The following is a 22,301-nucleotide window of genomic DNA, read 5'->3' as shown; positions in this document are numbered from 1 at the left end:
GGGGAGGAAAGAAACTTTTCAAGGATCCTGCTTTGATGCTGATTACCAGTTGCTATCACCTGCTAAGGACAAAGTCCTCTGGTCATTAAACAGTCTCTCTGCTCAGGGACGGGCAGAGCCGGTGAACTTGGGAGAAGAATCCCACTGTGCAGAATCCAATTCTTGGATGAGAGCAATGTTCTGACGGCCCCTGACCGGCCCCATCTCCCGGTCTCCTGAGCCCCAGAGGTCTGCCTCTGAGGGGTCACATTTGGAGACCCCACCCCTGCCCCAAGGCCAGGTGTCCCCTGGTGCAGCAGCCCTCTGCCCCGAGGCGTCAATCTCTGGTTGCCCTTGAGGCGCAGCTGGAGTGTGACAGCTGGGCGCCTGAGGCGCAGCTGGGGAAACCGGAGTCAGTCACTCACCGGCTCCTCTTTGGAGCTTTTCTGGGAGTTTCCACAATTACACAACATTCGCCTCCTGAAAGGCGGCTGCACATTGTGACCTGGGGCCGAGGTTCTCAGTGCCCTTGGGGAGCTTGCTTTGAGGGACTCAGAGAGCCGGCCTGGCCTTTCGGTGTCGAGCTATCTCCTGTCATTTGTGTTTGCTGCGAATTCTGTCTCCTCTGATTGGTAACCATAGTAATGCTCGCCGCGTCCTGCCGTCCAGTGCGCAGAACACCGAATCTGGTTCCTTGCCATCATTTGAGTGAATGCTTCAGCTGAATCAGAGGAAACCCCAGTTTCATAAAGAGACAAGTAAAGACACTTCAAGAGGCAGCGATGCAGAGAGAGACCAAGGAGAAGGTGGGAGGGATGGAGACAGAGGACAGGGCCTTGCTGCCTGTTTAAACGTTCTCCCCGCTGGCCCCATGCCTCCGCTCAATTCTGAAGGGGATGCCTCAGCACCGGTGAGCTCTCTGTCACTAGAGGCACATACGCGGAAGCCAGGTGACATTTGGCAAGAGGTGAGGTGGAAGATCCCGGCATCAGAAGCCACCAAAACTTGGATCAGATGCCCTTCGTAAATCCCTTTTGGCCTCTGGGCTATAGGTGGGATGGTTCCTGGCCCCCAACCTATCCCGCCACTGGCCCCGCACTGATTCCCTCACCCCAGTGCCTCCTCCCTTTCTGGGTCCTCCCCAGGGGCACACGAGCCTCCCTGCCCTGAGCAGTTTCTCATCTGTGGTATGCTGAGAAAGCCACTGAGACAGAGGTGGGCTGTGGCGGGTGACGCCTGGCCCTGGGCAAGGGTGGGGCAAGTCCGGCTGTTGCTAATGGCTCTTCTCTGGGGCCTGGGGATCTGGGAGGCACCGACATCTCCGTGGGTCAGTGAGTCAACGAGGCAGGCAGGGTGCGATTCCTGGGGGAGCCGGTAGAGCAGATGGAGCCCTGTCCTTGGAGGACCCAGTACACGAGTGGCCCCCGGGCTGCCTCTCCCCTCTCAGCTCTTCCACAGCCTCAAGCAGCTATCTGAGGTTCCGTAGAGGCAGGGTGCTAGATGGGACCACGTGCCCAGAACCCTCCCTTGGCCTTCTCTGGCCAGACCCAGCTTCCGTGCGGAGCATAGCTGTGGAGGGGCTGCCGCCTTTCTCAGAGTCACAGGGTTCCAAGTCAGCAAGTGGACCCCAGGATCCACGGAGGAACACGAGGGACGCAGCAGGAGGGACTCAAGGTAGACTTCAGAGTGAACTTCCAGACAAGTGGTGAGTTCTCGGGGCATGCCAGCCAAGGAGGCCGAGGCCACAGCTTAGCTGAGGCTGACTAGGAAGAGGAGGGTGGGCCTGGGCTGTTGGACTCACGAGGGGTTTGCAGTGCGAAGGAGAAGGGAGGGGGACCATGGCGCCTGTGCGGGGGGGTCAGGGAACAGAGCTTTTTGGAACTGAGGAGGGGCAGCAGCAGAGCAACAGCCATCAGCTACCAAGTACCTGCTATGTGCCAGGCACTGTCCTGAGCACTTCACTGTATTACCTCATTTAATCCTTCCCTCAAACCTACGAGATTGGGCCTGTCCTTATCTCCATTTTATAGATGAGGAAAGTGAGGCATAGAGGATTAAGGACCTCATCCTCAGTCATGCCGCTAGCCAGGGCAGAGCAGGGTTTTGAACCCAGACTCTAGTGCCCAGAAGCTCAACCTTGTGGGAAGGTGTGATGGATGCGTAGGGGGAGCAGGTCCACTGAGCCTTCCTTTCCCGCCCCTCCTCTCTAGTCACGTCTCTGGCAGGCGGGCCTGGGCCAGGGGAAAGGAATGCAAAACCAGTGACAAATGCTGAGAGAGGGATGGGGAGAAAGGGAGAGGAGGAGGGAGAAGGAGAGGAAGAGAGAGAGAAACGGAGAGAGAGAGGATGGGAATGAGAGGGAGTGAACCAGGGCTGGTGTCTCACTTCCTGCTTCCCTGGAAGGGGTCTGAGGGCAGGGCTCACCGAGGCCCCTCCCAGGCTCAGCTGTCCTCAGGCAAGTTGTTGCCACAGGGCCCCAGAGACCAAGCAGGTTCCCCAGCAGAGCTCTACGGGGGGGTTCAGGGGGTCCCCCAGGCCTGCCTCTGAGCCAGCTAGGGAGGGGACTCCAGCCCTGTCCCCAGTGCAGGAGAAAAGGGGATGGCAACTGGAATCGGGACCCCACTGGACAGCCTTGTTTGTTGCCGGATCCCTGGGACCTGGCTCAGGGTAAAAGCCTGGGGAAAACTTATTCATTGAGTTAATGAGCAAGCCTCTCCCAATAACGGTGGGAGGGCGACCGTGCCTGGTCTCCGGGGCTGACTCTGGGGCGTCTAGATTCCGTCTCCTGGGCTGAGTCCTCCCAATCGGGAGCACCCCATGTCCTCAGCGTGGGGGATAAAGTGGGGGTGAGGAGGAAGATCGGACAGCTTGGGTGCAGCATCCCCCCCCCACCCCACAACCTTAGAAAGCAGTGATTCCCAGCTTTAGGGCCACCTGCCAAAGCCCAGGCCAATTAAATCACGTCTCGGGGTGGGACCCATGCATTAATTAGTATTTTTGAAACTCCTCGGGTGACTTCAATGTGCAAATTTGGGAATCAGTGGTAGGGGCTTTACATCTTCTCACAGCCTTCATGGATGCACTTTTGTACCTGGACCTCAAGTTAAAATCGGCCTGTTTCATGGTCAGGGCGAGGTTTTACTTTAAAAAAAAAAAAAAAGCATACCCCTGCATCTATATCTATGGCATTTATCTATCAGGATCCATTCGTACTCAGTGAAGAAGTTTTAGAAGTAAAGAAATAAGGGCCTGACCGACGTGGCTCGGTTGACTGGGTGTCATTCTGCAAAGCGAAAGGCCACCTGTTTGATCCCCGGTCGGGCACCCGCCTGGGGGCACATACAAGAGACACCCAACCGACGGGTGTCTCTGGCACATCCGCGTTTCCCTCTCTCTCTTTCTCCTTCCCTTCCTCTCTAGAAAAATAAATAAATACAGTCTTTACGAAAAGAAATAAAGATACTTAAAAAGGAAAAAGTGAAAATACCGGAACCTCGCCCTTTATGAAAATACTGGATAGTTACTGTTGACATCAGTTTATGTTCTTTATTTCTTCACTGCTTTGCAGTTGAAGAAACTGAGATAAAGAAGCATCAGGTAACTTTCCCAGCCCAGTGGAGCTACCGAGTGGCAGAGTCGGGATTTGAACCCAGGGTGCTGATGGAGCCCACTCCACCAGGTTGTGGCTGCTCTGAAGGGGCGAATGCAGGTCAAGGGCACCTCCTGTACCAGGGTTTGTGAAAAGAGGGGCTCCACACGGGGAAGAGGGAGGCAGCCCGCAGGCTGCGTTGTGTGTGGGGAGCAGGAGAATAGGGCCCAAGGCCACAGTCACCGCAGGCTCACGGCCCCACCCCAGCGACTGCTCTGACTCACCTCTGCCGGGCTCTCCGGCCTCACCCTGCTGTGGCGGCCCCTGGCCCGGGGGCTCCTGCTGCTGGTGGTGGCCCCGGGCCCAGGCACCCCGCCCCCCACCGTCCACTCCTCCCCGACCCGCAGTCTCTACCTTCTCTGCCGGCCCTCCCCCAGCTGTCACACGCGCTTCTCGGCCCAACGAGAAACAGCGAAAGTCAGCTGTGCAGCCGCCGGTCTGGGCCCGTGAATTCCTGAACACCCTCCTTTCTTCCCTGCCGTCTCCCTTTCTGGCCCGGCCGCGGTCAGGGCCCTTCCGAGGCCCTTTGTTCAGTCCAGGTCAACTGTTTCTCCTGCCCCGTCTCTCGCCTCCTGGAAGCAGGCCTCGGGCACATGTGTTGGCCTGGGAACCGGGGAGATTATCTCCACTTCGGTTCCCCAGACAACGCCGTTTACTTGGTAATAGTGTTACAGCTAAACATACACACACACACCCTGACTCCATGGTCAAAAACGCTGGGTTGAGCCTTGGCTGGTGTGGCTCAGTGGATTGTCAGCCTGCAAACCAAAGGGTCACCGGTTCGATTCCCAGTCAGGGCACATGCCTGGATTGCAGGCCAGGTCCCTGGTGGGGGGCATGCAAGAGTCAACCACACATTGATGTTTTTCTCCCTCTCTGTCTCCCTCTCTCCCCCTCTCTAAAAATAAGTAAATAAATCTTCAACAACAACAACAACACTGGGTTGAGCCAAGTCAAACTGGTTTCTCTGTGGCAGGACTTAGCAGAGCCTGCACTACCCTAAAGGCCCGAGGGCCTCTCTGAGAGGTGCTCAGAGCAGACAGTTTCCTCAGGTCCATGCCAGGGAGCCAGCTCTCCGAGGAACACACCTTGGGAAGGAACCCAGCAGAGGAGCCGCAGTGGTGAGCACAGTAGAGATGCCCTCAGCACCCTGAGGCCAGTGTCTCAGCCTGGATTCCCCGGCGAGTGGGCATCTCCCGATGCACTGCCCGAGGGCGCCCGAGGAGAGGTAAAACGGGCCGCTGGCCATGGGAACTGCCCTCTTTCCGAGCTGTGACCCCACCCGGCTCCCACTCAAAGCGTACTGGAATGCACGTCAGAGGGGCGCTAATTACAGGGACAGCCATGAATCAGCTCACTGACTGTAAGATCCTAAGAAGTAAACAACTCCCAAACTTTGGTAGAATTAGTACCAAATTTCTTGTGATGCACAGACGGGGAACGGCTTCCTAGAGGCCTAATCGGAGAGCAGACTGGCCCAGAGAGCGAGTCCCTGGGGTCGGGTCCCAGGTGGCCGCAGGGATTTATGTGGGAAGAGGGCCCAGGTGGACACGGCGTTTGTTGGGCACCCAAGGCGCAGCAGGCCTGAGCATGACACACCTCACGCGCGTGCGCATATCTGCCTGTCGCTTGTTCCGCCACACGGCAGCCCTGTCAGGGAGGAGCGATGGTGCCATCGCACAGAGGAGCAGTAACTAATCCCGGGCACATGGCTTACGAGTCATCCTCTGGTGCCCACAGACCCTGGCCCTCCCCCTGGCTAGGCCTTGGGCCCCCAAGGTTGTAGGATTTCCTTGCTCACTACTCCAGAGCAAGGCTAGCAGCCTGAGGACGCAACTGTGTGAGCCAGCACCTCCGACCCTGCGTGGGGCTCTGCACTAATGCTCAGTAAACACTAAAAGGTGAGTGAGTGAGAGATCAAGTGCAACAGCGACCCCCTTGTTTTGAACAATCTGCTCACGTTACCTCTTTCACCTCCTCAAAGGCCGCTCGCTCCACTCCGAGTCATGCCGAAGACCTCGGCATCGCCTACAAGGCCCTCTGCATTCCGGGATCTTCAGCTCCCTCGCCCGGTCTCCTACACTGCGCCCTCCCAATGCCGCTCCCTAACCACATCAGCCTCCGTGCTGTCTTTCAAACACACTAAGCAGGCTCCCACCTCAGGGCCTTTACACTTGCTGTTCCCTTTACTTGGAGCTCTGGCCTCCCTCTCTCATTTCCTTATCTCACTGCCGTCTCCTCAGAGAGGCCCTCCCTGACCACCTCTTCTAGAACATCACCCTATTACTTCTGTCCTCTTATTCCAAGTTTTCTTCGTAACTTACCCTTTGAAATTATCATTTACTTATTTGTGTATGTGCTTACTGCATTGTCCTGTCTTATCCGTGTTTGTTGTAAGCTCCATGAGGAGACAGGGCGTGTGTTTGGTTCACTAGGGCGTCCCAGGGCCTAGCACACAGCCTGCCCCATAGTAGTTGCTTAGTTAATCCTTGTTGAACAAGAGAATGGAAGAGAGAGGAGAACCTGAACTCTGTCAAACAGCGACCTCTGTGCTAATTTTCCCATGAGAAAGGAAAACAAGGAACTTTAATAAAGGAACCAAATTTACTTCAATTTAAGGCAGATTCCACACAGAGACCGTCTCAGACACAGGCACAGGACCAGACAGTGCAAACACACCACCGTCATGCATGACAGGGAGGGAGAGGTGCCGGGCAGCAGACAGGGTGGGCCTGGCCTCCGCCAGGCAGCACAGGACGTTCAGTGGGCTGAGGGGCCCCATGCAGCAGAGGGACTGGCATGCACGGCCTGCTCCCATGCGGGCAAAGGCTGGGCAGCTGGGCGGGCCCAGGGGTGAGATCACCTCTCTCGCCTTTCCCACGGCAGGGGCAGGGGCTGGGCCTCAGATGCCTGAGCCCGAGGCTGAAGGACTGGGGTAGTGACAAGATGGAACAAGTGACCCTAGAGCCAAGACGGCCTGGGGTAAGAGGTTGCACCGGTGAGGAGGAGCTGGGGGAGCTGGGGATGGGGCAGATGGACTCTCAGGGCATCAGAGCAGAAGGTAACCCCGGCACCATCCGGTCAACCCTCTTGCAGCGTGGATGTGGAAACCAAGACCCGGGGGGCAGAGGTCCTTGCCTGGGTTCCCACAGCAGGCAGGGGCTGCAGGCAGGGCTTGAACCCAGGCAGGGCCTGAACCCGGCTCCTACCCCTGCGGGATAAAGGGGCGATGTGGGAGTGCTGGGGCTGGGCTTTCCGTGCCCAGGCCCCTAGGTGGGCAGAGAGGAGTGGACACCAAAGATCCTGGGCAGCGTCCGGGGGAGGCGGGGTGCCAGGGACCGGGAGCCAGATGCGGTGCTTGTGGGCCCGCGAGCCAGGGAGAGGCTTGTGGATCTGTGTGTCTAGAACCTGTGTCGTACTGGGCTGCAGAGGCACCAGAGAAGACTGCGCCTGAGAAGCCTCCATTCCTGGCCCATCACGCGGCCTATGACCCACCGTCACAGCGTCCCCCTCAGGAGGCTGCGGGGTTCCCACCGCAAGTACTCGTCCCTGGGAGGGGTCCCAGGTTCAGGCACTGCCGCCAACCCATCAGTCTCACGGGGTTCGTAGGAGACGGGACAGGATAGATACTGGGGTGCGGGTCGGGGGCCAGGGAGAGGAGCAGACAGCACAGGAGGAGGGGAGGGAGCAGGGGGCCTGCCGGAGGGAGGCCCGGCCCAGGCTGCAGGGCCGTACAGAGCAGACGGGATTGTCCAGACGGGCTGAGGGCGGCCCAGTCACCCTGGTTGTTAACACCGTCCTGGCTGGTTAGAACCAAGTGCCAGGGGAAGAAGAGAAGAACAGGGCCCAGGGCCCTACCTGCACCACCCGTACCCCACAACTCCCTGGGTTTGGGCCATAAGCGAGGCCAGGACATCGGGAAGGAGTCTGCAGAGGCCTCACCCTCCGCCAGCCTCCCAGGCACACCGGGTTCCAAAGGCTGGGCCGGGCGGACTGCAGTGGGGTCTTAGGGACCCCGCACACCCTCTGGCCTCCCCCAGCCCCAGCCGCTCGCCGTGGGCCAGGCTCAGATGTGGGTGTGCAAGGGGGAGGCAGGAGGCGTGTGGGCTGGGGACTGCGAGGGCGAGCTCTCCGGGGCCTCCGGTGGGGGGCGCGGGCGGATGCCTTTCGCCTTCATGTAGGACACCAGCTGGTCCGGGATCTCAGCCAGCACGTCACGGGCCAGGCGTGCCATGCTCAGCACATGGTTGCCCGTGCGGTCCACGTAGTCCCTGAAGGGCACAAACTGGCCAGCGGGAAAGGCAGGATAAGGCAAGGTTTCCTGTTGGACCCCAGCCCCCCCATCCCCAGGCCTGGGATCCCGTCGCATTCCTCCCCAGCCCCTGCCCGCTTCAGCCCACCGCACACCGCCCCCGAGCTGCCCTGTGAACTCCCGGAGGCACTGTCGTCATGCCGCTATTCTTCCAGTCACTCAAATACTTATTAAGCGCCTACTGCATGCCAGACACATCACAGATCAAGATTCCTCAGTCTCTGGGGTTTTGGCACCAAGCACTTAGCAGGCACTCGGGCAATGCTGAAGGAATCCCCTGGCTTCCGGAGAGCAGGCCCTCTGGAAGCCTCCCGCCCTCGGGCAGAGCCTCACCCCTCTCTTGGGCCCTGCTTCTCCTCTTCACTCAAGTCAGTGCCCACTGGCTTCCTTCCAGGGGTGCCTCCCCAAACCAGGCCTAAAACTCACTCCTGCTTCCAGGCCTTTGCATCTGGGGTCCTACCTCTCAGACTGCCCTTGCTCTGGTTTCTAGCCCCCTAGCTGGTCTCCACACCTGGAATGACCCCTTCCCTATCCCCATTTTTTTTAAACCCAGGGGGCACGGAGAATGAGTTTTCAATTCCAATACTCCTAAACAGCAGGACTCTGTCTGCAGCAGATGCCGGGAGGAACTGTTTGCTGACGTGCCTCTGAGGCTTGGATGCACAGCGATTCAATTAACCAAGCAGTGCCATTCTTGGAGAGGGGCTACAGTGACACCAAAGACCTCCACCTTCTAGGGGCTGGCCATCTCACTGGGAAGGCGTCTGTGCTCCGCAGGGGTGCACGGAGGCCTAGGCGGAGCAATAGTGACGCTGGGGTGAGGCTCAGACCTGGCAGAGAGCGAGCGGTCCAGCCCAGAGAGAGCTGAGACCCGGGGACAGACTCTTGTTCCTTTCTGTGGTGGCCAGGCCACTCTGGGACTCCCAGTGCCTCTCTCCAGGGCCCTTTCCAGAAAAGCCCCCTGCAGGGGTGTGAAGGCAGCCTGGCTGGACGGGCAGGCAGGGGCTGAGCTTCACCTGGACGATGTCCCGCTCGGCCAGCTTCCCCCGAGAGGAGATCCGCACGTCATCGCCGTCCAGCTCCACCATGGCTGTGTGGGGAGGGCAGGCATGGGAGTGGGGGAGCTGACGGCCCCGGCAGGACAGGGCACTTGTCCCCCAACCCCAGGCCGAGACTGTCAGACCAGACCCCCGTGCTGGAGATGGGGAAACTGAGGGTAGGAGATAGGAGGAGCCCCCCAGCTGAGTCTCTGACTTCTGGCCCAGCCTCTAGCTGTGCCCCCCAAAACTCACAGGGTTGGATGAGGGAGCAGTGACTCAGGCCTCCTCTCCACTGAATTGGGGTGTGGGCGTGGGGCACACACCCTGACACACACACGCCCCCGTGCAAACAAACACACTGTGACCCCTCCCTGAGGACCCAGACAATCACAGATGCCAGGTGCGAGTGCTCACGCCACGGGGCAGGGTCTGAGCCTCCGGGGGAGCACCGGGGGAGGGGGGGACTCACCATCGAACTCTGCCTGGCCCACGCCGATGATGATGATGGACATGGGCAGTTTGGCGGCCTGTGAGACAGCAGGGGGTGGGGGTGTTTGGGAGCCAGTGGGGGGGCCAGGGAGAGGAAGAGGATTCGTGGATAGGGACAGAGAAGAAAGTCAGGAAGACGGGGAAGCAGTGGAAGGGAGAAGGATGGAAACACACAGAGAAACACAGAGAAGGCAGGGCAGAGGGAGAGAGGGCCACGGACACAGGCCCGGGGCGCAGAGGCCGGGCACCAGAGAGGAAGAGCAGGCCGACAGAGGGAGGCAGGAGGAATGGGGCACGGGTCCAGTTCTGCCGGACACCGTCCCTTCCTCCGCTCTGGGGCCCCCGTCATGTGGGACACCTTTCGTGTGGGCCTGGAGGGAAGGCCATCTGTAGCTGGGGCCGCCAATGCAGGGGACCACCCCACAAGAGCAGTCGTGTTCCTGGACCGCCCGCCTTCTCTACCCGGCCAGGCCAGCTGCGGTCTGAGCTGGTTGATGAGGGAGCGGCCCACCCAGTGTGATGAAGAGGTGGGTAGGGAGCTCACTGGTGGGACCAGTGCCTCAACCTCACAGCCAGGCCCTCCAGATGCTGCAGCCGGAAGCCAGGAGTGGTCTCGCAGAGGGCGGGGAGAGGAGAAGCCCGGCCCGAGTGTTTCCCTAAAGGAGTGGGAAGGCACCCCCACCCCCGGGCACTGGGAGCCCCCACACAGCTCACATTGACAATAGCCTCCTTGGTCTGCGCCATGTCTGAGATGACCCCGTCGGTGATGATGAGTAGCACCGAGTACTGGGAGCCGTCCTGTACCTCGGCTGCATTCCTGGGGTGGGGCCGGGGCAAGATCTGTCCAGGAGGCTCTGGGCATGTCATTCCCCACCACCCCACCCACCCGCACCAAGGTCCCCTAACACTTTGGTGGGGGCGGCTCTTTGGTTGGAAGGGGTCTCTTTAGGGTCAGGGTTCACTGAAAGGCAAGTCAACAGGAAGAGACATTCCCTCCCGCCTTCCAGAGGGGACAGGTGTGGGGGCAAAGGTCTTGTGAGCTGTTGGGATGGGGTGCTGGTGGCCCGGCACTCACCTGGCCACGTGGGTGACCACAGGGGCGAAGTTGGTGGGGCCGTAGAGCTGCACCGTGCGCAGACTCTGGTGGTACGCCTCCAGGATGCCCTCGATGCCGCAGCACGAGGGGTTCTCCTGGTTGCCGTTCTGCGGGCAGAGGACGGGGAGGCTGAGCCCAGGAAGGAAGGAGGGGTAGAAAGGTGGGAGGCTGGGGGGGGTAGTAGGAGAGCAGACCAGGGCCCTCCTGCACTCTTCTCTGGTGGGGGGCAGGGAGGGGCCCACCCTGAAGGGCAGTGCCTACTCTGGTGAGCAGGGTCCAGACTTGCTCCTCGCCCCACTCCCCACCACCTCAGGTCAGCCCCTCCCCCAGCCCAGCCCTGGCGGGAAATGACTGTGGCCTAGCAGCTCCGGAGGGCCAGGGCTGGTCCATGCTGCCGTGTGCTGTACCAGCACAGGGCCTGGCCCGCCCAGGCCCGTAAGAGACGTCTGCTGTGGGTGATCCAGTGACTGAGTCAGTGTCCCCAGCTCAAGGCAAGGAGGGAGGGGCGTGGTCTGAGGAGGCATCCCCACAGGGCCCCATCTCGGCGTCCACTCAGGAGTCCTGGAGTTACCTGCAGCTGCCCAAACCCAACCCACTCCCCCGTCCTCATTTCTGGGGCTCTGGGGGGCAGTGCAGCACATATCCGCTCCTGCTCCTCATGGGTCTGGTCAGGGAGAGGAGGCCAGCGCCCACTGTGGGCAGGCGGCTCCAGGCGCAGATGGGAGTTCTTGGTGAGCAAGGTGGGGAGTGGATTTCTGGAGGCCCTGATACAAGACCCCTTACACAGGGCAGGCAGCCCTCCCCCCTCTGCCCGCCCAGAGGCTACTCTTTAAGTCCCTGGGTGGGAAAGAAAGATGGGGAGAGCCCCCCACCCCAGCCCCCTCACCACTCCCCCAGCTTGGCCAGCCCTCAGCTCTTCCTCTGGGGATCTCCTACCAGCGGGAACTCATGGGACACCCTGCCGTCAGGGGGCAGCTTGGCCCCGAAGCCGAGGGCGGGAAACATCTTGTCGCTGTCATAGTGCTGGATGATCTCGCCGACGGCGGTCAGGGCCAGCGCGTAGGCGTTCAGCTGGTACGGGCTCATGTAGTGCAGCGAGGTGGACTGCGAGGGGTTCCCTGCGGCACAGACACAGAACTTCTGCCGGCCTGCGCACTCCCCGCCACCTTGGCTTCACGGTCAGAAGGGGGTGTCCAAAGGCTCCCCCGACTTTTGTTTATTTACCCATGATGCCACCTGTCTGACCACACGTCCCATCCTCTAGCAAAACCTGCCCGCTAACCCTTCAACACACACCAGGGTCCCACCCACCCCGCCTCCTCTGCGAAGTCATCTTTGTGCCGGCAGGAGAGCAGGAGCCTCCGGCAGACCTGCGTGCCTCCGACGCCCGCCCTTGAGCCTGCGCTCGGCACTCGGCGCACCAGCCGGGGCGAGCGCGGCGATCCGCAGGTGCTGGACGACGCCTCTCCTCTGCTCTGGGGCTCCAAGGCTGTCACCTCCCCAGAACTAACCCGAAGTCCTCACAAGGCCCCACGTGATCCAGCCTCCAGTCACCTCTGTCCTCCTACCACCCTCCCTGCCCCTCGGTCCCACCGCGGGGCCTTGGCAATGGCCATTCCTCTGCTCTGGGACGCCTTCCCACAGACGTAAGTACACGCGGCTTGCTCCCCGGCCCCCAGGTTTCTACTCTAGTGTCGCCTGCCCCGAGAGGCCTTCCCTGAGCAGCCCACTGAAAGTTACGGCCTCGCCCGGCCCTCCCGACCCCTCTCCCTCACTTCATTTCTCTCTATAGCCCTTGTCACCACCAATATTGTCCATGTTTTACTTATTTATGTAAAAGATTTTTAAAATTTATTTTTAGAGAGGGGGAGTAAGAAGAAAGAGAGGGAGAGAAACATCAACGTGTGGTTGCCTCTCAAGTGCCCCACACTGGGGACCTGGCCCGCAACCCAGGGATGTACGCCCAGACTGGGAATCGAACTGGTGACCCTTTGATTCGCAGGCCAGCACTCAATCCACTGAGCCAGACCAGTCAGGGCTATTATACCTATTTATTAATGAGAGGAAGTACAGCCTAGGCTGCAATGCAAAGGTACCAATCCTTCTCTACTTTCTACGAGCTGGGTGATCTTAGGTAAATTCCTTAACCTCTCCCCCTCCATCTCCTCACCTGCAGAATGGGGATAATAACAGACCCCACCTCACAGGCCTGTTCTGTGCATTGAACAGGTGTTATTATTGTACCTCTCTTCTTTGTCATTGTCACTAAGGCCCTTCTCCAGCTCTGATGTCCTGCCAGGCTACCTGTGATGCTAGGGGCTTCTGACCCGCCCGTGGAGTATGAGACCTGAGCATCTTCTGACAGGCACGGAAATGAGCTCCAGGCTCCGAAGGAGGTTGCGATGTTTCTCACAGTGTAAAGTTTGGCACTGATTGCCCAAGGAGGGGGTCAGAGGAGGGAGGAAGCCGGGGCAGCCCCAGCAAGGGAGAGGACCAGGGTTCCTGGGCTATGCGCCCCCTCACCGAAGACCACAGCGCTCAGTCCTGAGTCCCCTCCTCCCCTGAAGCCTGTGGGCTGCACTGCAGAGGGTGTGGGACTGGACCTGTGAGGAAGCGCCTCTGCTCCAGGCCTCTCCGTAGCCCTGAGTAGCACTGCTGTATCCCCCCAGGGAGACTGTGTGTCCTCAGGGCTGCGGCTCAAGGCCCCCGATCTGTTAGTGACTATGGTTCTGTCTTTGGTTCTCCAGGCCTAAGCACCCCTTCTTCAGTGAGGATGAGGCCAGAGAGTATGGGAGACCTGGCTGCCAGCCAGGGCCAACTACCACAGCCCCCGAAAACCCTCTCCTCCCTCCCCCATCAGTTCCTCTGCCCAACCCCCACTCACCATTGGAGGCTGTGAAATCGATGGCCACAGTGAAGTTGATCTGGGTCCTAGAAGAGGGAGAACAGCAGGGAAGTTACCTGTACAAGGGCAGGGCTGCGGGAGGGTGAGCAGGGCTGTACAGGGAGTGGGAAGCCTGGCTTGCACCCAACCCTGCTGCCGCCCGAGTCTGTGGCCTTTCCCTCCGGGATAGTGACGCCGGCCACACCCTCCCCCAGGGCTGTTGTGAGCCGGCAACAGTAAGAGTCAGGCAGCATGAAAGCTCTTTGAAGATGACGGTGCTCTGTGCGGGAAGTGATCATGGTTACTCATTTGCTCCCCAAACCCTGCCCTGGGCCCACCTGAGGCCAGCGAAGCAGACTTTCACTGTATTTCTGGCTCAGATATGGAGTCAGATTCAGTGTTAAAACTTATTTGACAAAAAAAAAAAAAAAAAGAGAGAGAGAAATAGGCGTACATCCCCTCAGGGAAGAACAAAACGCCACCCATGAAGCTGCATTGCCCCCAAATTGAACCTGAATCTGACTGAGCCTGCAGAGCCATCTACCAGTTGCCTGCAGGAAATACAGAGGACAGAGGAATGTGGTAAATGACACCAAGGGGGTTGTGGCCAGTAAAAGCCAGTCCGTGGGGAGTTCTGGGGCACCACCGGAAGTGACCCATGGACCGACAGTATAGGGATCACCTGGGGACTCAGAGGACCCTAAATCTCCTGCAGACCCACCGCATCAGAAGCCCTCTGAGGGCGCAGGAAGCTGTCTCAGCAAACCTTCCAGGTGTGAACGGGGGACCCAGTGGGTGAAAAGAGAATTAAGAGACAAATCAACCAACTGCAATACAGGGGTGGGCAAAAATAGGTTTGTAGTTGTGAGTATGCAAAACATGGTTTATTCTTGTATTATTTTTATTGTATTATTTACTTGTATTACAACTGTACACCTACTTTCGCCACCTGTGTATGGATCTTGCCTGATTTCTACTTCAAATATGCCACTTAAGAAACTTTGTAAGTCAATTGGGTAAATCTGAACACTGACTAGATGTTATTAAGAAACTTTCCGTTTTTAGGTGTGATTATGGTGCTTAATTATAATTGATAAAGGGAGTCCTTTTATTTTCAAGACACATCCTGAAGTATTGGGGGGATGACATCTCCAGGCTTTGCTCCAGAATAACTGCGTGGAAGGGAGAGGGCGTGAAGAAGATGGGCCATGAGCTGGTAGTTGTTGAATCTGGGTGAAGGGTACCTGGGGTTTCATCATATCTTCTCTCCAGTTTTGCGTGTGTTTGGGATTTTTCCATAGGAAAAAGTTAGCTTTGAGGCTTCAGAATCAGAGTTGAAATTGCTGAGGGTTTGGCTGTTCCAGGTTCTGTGCTAGGTGCTGACGGGGACAAAGATGGCAAGACATGAGCCCCTGAGAAAGCCCAGTCCGACGGTTCCACGCTGAGCGAGCCCAGCCGCCAGGGAGCTGGTTTAAAAAGAGGGTCCCCTCTTCCGGTTGAGCCAGAGACATAGGTACACACACTTCATTTCCTCCCACAACCACAAAAAGAATGACAGCTAAATCTCAAAACAAATACACCCAGCACTGCCAGAAAATGAAACTGTAGGGAAGTCTGACAACCAAGGATTTAAAGAAGCCACATTCATCCAGACAGGTAGGGGGGGTAGAGTCACCGAGAACGGCGGGGAGGTGGGGAGAGACAGTGTGGCACGGAGACGCGGTGGCCATGGCAGTAGGACAGGCGTGGGCGGTCCCACAGTCACTTGTGGTGAATAAAAATCAGGAGGTACACCTTGGGAGCGAGCAACTTCAGGTCAGACCACACGGCTCAGGGTTCCAGCACTGAGAAGATAAATCCTCATAACTTCTGTTGTAAAAACCAGTGGGGGTTGTGGTGGTAGAAGAAACTGCCAGATTTTCAGGAAACTCTGCTTAAAGGGCCTGCACAGTCTTGGAACATACACAAACCCACCCACTCCGGGAATCAACACCAGGGCAACAGCTGGAAGGGCACCAGTTGCCTATGGGGGTTGGGTGAAGTGTCTGGAAACGGGGTGAGCGCCAGGCAAACCTGCAGAAGCCAGGCAGCAGCACAGTCCCCTCTCTGAGCCCTCTCCCCACGCAGAGCCACAAAGCAGTGAGGTGGGTAGCCCCACCCTGACAATTACCAGAGGCTCTCCCCATTTACAGATGCCTTTTCTATATTAGGCCACGCTACCAAGACAGGGAGTCAAAGCAGCTCTACCTAATACACAGAAACACACATACGGAGACTGCCAAAATGAGGAGACAAAGAAATATGGTCCAAATGAAAGAACAGAACAAAACCTCAGAAAAAAGAACTAAACAAAATGGAGATAAGCAATCCACCAGACTCAGAGTTCAAAACACTGGCGATCAGGATGCTCAAAGAACTTACTGAGTAGAGCAACCACATGAAGGAAGAAATTAAGGTTACAACAAGTAAAATAAAAAAAATCTACAGAGAACCAAAAGTCAAGGGAAGGAAACTGGGATTCAGATCAATTACTTAGAACATAAGGAAGAAATAAACGTTCAACCAGAACAGAAAGAAGAAACAAGAAATTTAAAAAAAAAGGATAGTATAAGGAGACTTTGGGACATCTCTAAACGAGCCAACATCCAAATCACAGGGATGCCAGAAGGAGAAGAGGAAGAGCAAGAAATTTAAAAACTTATTTGAAATAATAGTAAAGAAAACTTTCCTAATTTGGCAAAGGAAATAGATATTTAAGTCCAGGAAGCACAGAGAGTCCCAAGCAAGTTGGACCCAAAGAGGAACACACCAAGACACATCATAATTAAAATATGGCCAAAAGTGAAAGATAAAGAGAGACTCTTAAAAGCAGCAAGAGAAAAGGAGACAGTTACCTACAAAGGAGTTCCCCCATAAGATTGCCAGCTGATTTCTCAAAAGAAACTTTGCAGGCAAGAAGTATTCAAAGTGTTGAAATGCGAGGACTTACAACCTAGATTACTCTATCCAGCAAAGCTATGATTTAGAATGGAAGGGCAGATAAAGTGCTTCTCCGAGAAGGTCAAGTTAAAGGAGTTCATCATCACCAAGCCCTTATTACATAAAATGTTAAAGGGACTTATTTAAGAAAAAGAAGGAGACCAAAACTATAAATGTTAAAAAGGCAACAAATTCACAACTATCAATCACTGAATCTAAAACAAAACAAAACAAAAACCCTAAGCAAACAAGCAGAACAGGAACAGAATCACAGAAATGGAGACACATGGAGGGTTATCAGCAGGGAGGGGGAAGGGAGAATGAGGAAAAAGGTACAGGGAATAAGAAGCATAAATGGTTGGAAGAAAATAGACAGGGGGAGGTTAAGAACAGTATAGAAAATGGAGAAGCCAAGAACTTACATGGAACCCATGGACATGAACTAAGGGGGGGAATGATGGAGGGAAGGAGGGTTCCAGGAGGAGGGGGACAAAGGGTGAAAAATTGGGACAACTGTAATAGCATAATCAATAAAATATACATAAAAAATAAAAAGAATAAAAGATCCCAGGGCACCACTCCCAGGAATGCTGGTTCCGTGGGTCTGAGATGGGCCCAGAACCCCCTTCTCTACTGCACATGCTCTGCCCTCATGTGGGATTCCGAGGAGGGGGTTCTGGGATCGCACCTGGGAAATGCTGTCCTGGGGGTTCTGAGCTGGGGCCAGGGATGACATACATCGAGGCAGGGCTCACCTCACCTGCACTCAGCAGATGGTGCCTATCAGAAACCACAGCCCTCTCTCCACCTGATCACAGCTGAACTGTGGCTCATGGACCATTCACCCCCCAGGAGGGGTGAAGGACACGGGTAGCAGGAAACCCAAGCCACGATCTGCTGGCCAGAGGCAGCTCTCCCCTCAACCCCCGACCCTCGTCTGCTGCCCGAGGGCAGAGGGTCCAGTGGATCCCAAGCTCTGAAGGAGGAGACACAGATGACGAGAGCCTGGCTTCCTGAGTGACTGCGTGAAGCCTCTCCCCACCCTTTCCTGCCACCCAAGAATGAAAAATAAGCCTTTATTTGTACTAAGCCTCGAGGGTGGGGGGTTGTTACAGCAGTTGACCCACCCTATTCATGGGCTGCTTCTTGTCACCTTCCAGGATGGAATATAGAGACTGAGACTTCATTAGAGGAAGGGAGACACTTGGAGGGTGAGAGCCTGGCTCCCTGGGCCATCCTGGGAGGGTGGTTTTGATCTTGAGGACTACGCAGCTTAGAGGACAGGCAGGCCTTACTTCTTAAGCAGTCTTCCCCTGCTCTGGGTTCTGAAGTGACTTAGGGAAGGAAGGGACTGGAAAGTAGGTACTTTTGCGGGGAAGTTCCTCCCTGCAGGCTCATCTCTCTTAAGGCGCAGCAGGGCAGAACACAGACTGCTGAGAAACCAGCTCCGTCTCTGACAGGGGGCGGAGGCGCCTATACCCTCCCCACCCCGCCCCACCCCTCCAGGTGGGTAGGGGAGTGAGGCCAGGGAGGAAAGGATCCCTAGACTGATGTCTCTGTCAGCTGCCTGCCCAGACACGCACACGGCTCTCAGTCCTGGAGCCAGCCTCCCCCTCAGGCTCCCCAGTGAGTGTAGAGAGGCGTGGGGCGGGTGGAGGCGGGGAGGGCCAGGGCGGCTCCAGTGTTCTAACTTGCCCAGTACACCAGGCGCCAGCTTTGCACAGCAGCCCACCCGCCTCCGAGGCTCCTTCTCCAGGAGACGCCATGGCCCTTTAACTCGGCGGTCTCCATCTGCACCCCACCCCGCCTGGTCGCTGCCCGGCAGGCGGGGATTTACTGTGGAAGAAATGTGGCCTGTGGTGACAGAAGGCACGCCACCACTGGCTAGGCGTGCGGCCTCCGGAAAGTTATATAAAACGAAGATCCTCCTCGCCTTCCCCACTGGGTTCTGTAAATTGGGGGTATTATGCGAATGAGAAGAATAAATAGGATGAGGATTGATTGAAATTAACAGCTACTACGGAGTGTGAGGGGTGGTTGCTTCATGGATCAAGAACAGAGCAGTACTGATGGGGGAAGGGAGCAAGGGCAGGGTCGAGAGTAGGCTCAGGAGGGGCAGGGAATAGAGGCAGGAGGCTTCCGGGTGACTGCAGAGAGGGCGTGCGCCCAGTGGGTGAAGGAGAGCTCCCGACTTGGAGACCGTGGGTTCAAGGCCTCGGGGAGCCGCGTCATGGGTGAGCAAGTGCGGCTTCCCAGGCCCTGACTTTCCCTCTGCCCTGGCGGCCAGGCAGCCGAGTGCCCACGCGGCTGGGATGAGCCTCTGGCAGCTGCCCTGCCTGTCTCCTTTCCAGACAGGTGTATCACTCACCTGCCTGCACCTGTGGGCTCTTGGCTACCCACACCCTGACCTGGCACCTGTCCTTGGCAGAGTTAGGCTGTTTTCCTATGAGCTCTTGGCTGAAGCCTCCAAGGCTTCCCCAGCTGCCCTGGCCTGGTTGCTGGAACCTCGGGTTTTTCCTGCTCCGTAAACTCGTGTTTGACCAACTGCTGGGCCTGGGACCACCCTGGGCTCAACCCCCATTCCCTCCTGCCCCTTATATGTCCCTGACGACAGCAGGCAGATTAATTGCTACTCCCCAGACAGACCAGAGATATCAGGAGCTCAGAGCAGAAAGGAATCTTAGAATTGGCCAGACTTCAACCTCTCAGAGTTCAGAGGAAACTGGCTCCCAGGGAGGGAGAGGAACCTGCCCCGAGCAATCCAGCAAATTCAGGGTAAAGAGGGGTCTAGAGCCTGCACCTCGTGCCTTCTGGTTCCAGGGCTCACCCTGCCTCCCTAAGCCCTTGGTTCTCTTTGTCATGGAGTCCCTACCACAACCAGGTGTCATCGCTGCGTGGGGACCTGATGCGACCCGCTGGCCTCTGTGGCTGAGGAATGCCCTCTTCAACTGTTTAGGATCCACGGGCAGGTAGGGCTCTGGAGAGTGGTCTGGACCCAGACACGGGGGGCTGCTCGGGGCCTCCCGCAGGCCAGGGTGGGGCCCGAGCTGCTGGAGCCCACCTGTGAGGCCCCTCCCCTCTCCCTGAGGCCATGGAACCCGGCCGCATCTCTTCTCACCCTCCTTTGATGTAGTCGAGAAATGTGCACTCTGACTCCACAGCAAACGAAAGCAGCGTGACCTTGAAAACAAAAGGAGCTTGGTCAGTGGGGAGCACAGGTGGAGGGTGGGGGGGGGATGGCTTGCTGACCCTGTTGGAACACTCTGCCTGCGCCGGTTTGTGCACGACATTGTATACAGGGCTCACGGCAACTCTATGACGGGCTGGTATCATCCCCATTTTATCGCCAAGGAAACTGAGGCTCAAAAAGGCCATGCGATGCGCCCAAGGACACTGTCAGCACGTGGCCACGTGAGCCAGGCCCTCCTGAGTCCAGAGCTGGCACGTTGCACCCAGTGCCAAACTGCCCCCCGAAGGACCCTGTCTCTGTCACGGGACCAGGGAGGTGCCAGCCACGGGCATGGTTTCCCGTGAGTGTGGGGCGTGGAGGGCAAGGGGGTCTTCCGGACGCAGCCCTACAACCGGCCGTGCTGACAGTGCCACACGTCCACACCCCGTCACTGTCAGTCCTGCGGTGTCCCGCTCTGCTCTGCACTTACCTTAAACCCTACTTGTCCCCTCACCCTTCTGGTGTCTCTCAGTCTCTACCCTCAGACCAAGAGCCTCTTAAGCAGCCATTCTTTTCCCAGAGGTGACGCCACCCAGGACCCCCTCCCCCCGGCAGAGGCCTCTTGACATATGCCCGCTGGCGGCTTTGGCACCAGCTTCACCAAGACTGGCAGCTTCCTGGCAGCTCATTACGATGATGATTTAGGATCGCAGAGACAAGCGAAAGCCTGGCAGCCGAAACCAATTAAATGAGGCAAGGTTGGGGCAGGGGACCTTGTACCTGCATCACAGAACTCCACTGGAGGATTCGGCTGCTCCTGCCGGTGCAGACTCAGCCATCTGTACCAGCTCGCTAGGTGGGCCGGTCCGGCCCCTGCTTGACCAAGCCGATGACCCGTTAGCCCCAAAATGGGAGAGTCTGTGAGAGCTGAGGGGGCCCCAGAGGCCCCACCCACTGTGGTTCCGGTGTTAGGCACTGGACAAGGCCTGCTTTCACTAGCAGGGGACTATGGCAGTGGCCCTTCCTGTGACAGTCACTAGGCTCCTTGGGGAGCTTTTAGATTAGCTTGCAGCCCCAGTGAGGCCCTCAAACCAATGACAAGAGTTTCTGGGGCACGGCTGTGGCAGGGCTATGGCCCTGGATCTTTTTGTAGCTCCTCGCCTGGGTCTAACCTGCAGCCAGAGTTGAACTCCACCCAGGCCCTGGGATGGTCTGAGACCCTAAGTCGCCTGACCACACGGATTCCCCCACAGACTTGCTACTCAGTGTGGTCCCTGGACCAGCATGATCAGAATCAGCATGATGCTGGTAAAAAATGCAGAAGTGCAGGTTCTTGGCATTTAAACAAGACCCCCAGGAGATTCTGCACACAGTAAGTGGGATGCGAGAAGCACTACGCAGATGGCTGAACCCCAGCCTGGAACCCTGGGAACTGGCTTGGGCATCTGTATTTTAATAAGCATACTGGACCCTGAGTGGTCTTAAATTTTTTTTAGTCAATTCCAGAGAGAATGGAAGGGAGGAGAAGAAGAGAGGGAGAGAAACATCAATATGTTGATGTGAGAGAGAAACATGGATCTGCTGCCTTCCATACATACCCTGACTGGAGCCACGCCCAAGACCCAGTCATGCGCCCTGATCGCAAACCAAACCTGCGACCTTTCGGTCTGCAGGACAATACCCAACCAGCTGTGCCACACCGGCCAGGGTCCTGAGTGATTCTTTTAAAGTGAAGATTGGGAAATGCTGCCGCAAAGGAAAGTCAAGAGACCCGGGCCCGGGCCTGCTCTGCCCCTAACTCACTGTGCGACCTAAAACAAATTGCTTCCTTTTTCTGGGCCTCAGGACCTTTATTTTTAAAGTAAGAAAGCTGGACAAGATCTGTAGTTTTCAAACCTTTTTTTAAAAAAACTATGCACCCAATATTTCTCGGCCAGGGGAGTTGCTGCCTCCCCTAGGGGCATTTGGGAAAGTGTAGGAGAATTCTGGGGTCTCACAATGACTGGGGCTCTACTGGTAGCCGAGGCCAGGGGTGCTAAGCACCCCGCAATGTAAAGGGAAGGCCTGCGAGGTGCAGAATGACTCTGCCTAAGTCTCCGACTGCATCCCCACTGAGAGACACTGCAGCTTTGGACAAAAGCACTACAGGGTGGGGCAAAAGGAGGTTTGCAGTTGTGAGTAGGTGACACAGTTTACAGTATCCTTGTATCATTATTTATTGATTATTGTAGTATCTTCCGGATAGACAACTGTAAGCCTTCTTTCCCCACCCTGTACCACTCTGAGCCTGTCTGTGAGACAGCTCCATTTGAAGGGGCTGGGACTCGCCCCCTCTGAGTAAGCAGACTGCTCTGCAGCTTACAGGCCTGTGTCTCCGCATCTCCCAGGTGTCTGTCATAGCCACCCTGTGCAATAAGAAGGGTAGGGATGCCACATGAGCCCCGTGTTACAGAGGGAGAAAATGAGGTTCCTCAGAGGAACCTCAGAGCCCCTTGAGCACGGCCTCTCCTGGGTCTGGAGTTGCAGTCTGCCTGACTCACGTGACTAAGCTTGGCTGCATTGGCTGATGGTAATCTGGACCTCTGGGGTGGCGAGGGACACGAAGAGTACGAGAGTGGACACGTTTGCCCTGCAAAGACATTGGCTTGGTCTATAAATGCGCCGTGGGCATATCTATCTCAGGGCCTTTGCACATGCTGGTCCA

At 57.0% G+C, this 22,301-nt stretch overlaps 1 protein-coding gene across 2 annotated transcripts in view; it reads right to left on the bottom strand.

Annotated features, from left to right (window-relative positions):
• Positions 1-6,241: 6,241 nt before the first annotated feature.
• Positions 6,242-22,301, bottom strand: part of CPNE5 (copine 5) — an 86,203-nt gene continuing 70,143 nt past the window's right edge. For both annotated transcript variants that reach the window (XM_053671468.1, XM_053671469.1), the window contains 8 exons: positions 19,547-19,608; positions 13,450-13,496; positions 11,502-11,683; positions 10,545-10,672; positions 10,184-10,286; positions 9,450-9,507; positions 8,957-9,030; positions 6,242-7,913 (listed from right to left, as the gene is read on the bottom strand). In XM_053671468.1, the coding sequence (XP_053527443.1) occupies positions 7,695-7,913; positions 8,957-9,030; positions 9,450-9,507; positions 10,184-10,286; positions 10,545-10,672; positions 11,502-11,683; positions 13,450-13,496; positions 19,547-19,608 (873 nt within the window). In that variant the 3' untranslated portion in view covers positions 6,242-7,694. The remainder of the gene's footprint in view (positions 7,914-8,956; positions 9,031-9,449; positions 9,508-10,183; positions 10,287-10,544; positions 10,673-11,501; positions 11,684-13,449; positions 13,497-19,546; positions 19,609-22,301) is intronic.

The sequence above is a fragment of the Artibeus jamaicensis genome, unplaced genomic scaffold (assembly GCF_021234435.1).
Source record: "Artibeus jamaicensis isolate MK-2021 breed Jamaican fruit bat unplaced genomic scaffold, CSHL_Jam_final contig_1803, whole genome shotgun sequence".
In the NCBI taxonomy this organism is placed as follows: Eukaryota; Metazoa; Chordata; class Mammalia; order Chiroptera; family Phyllostomidae; genus Artibeus; species Artibeus jamaicensis.
This window is presented reverse-complemented; position numbering and strand designations above follow the sequence as displayed.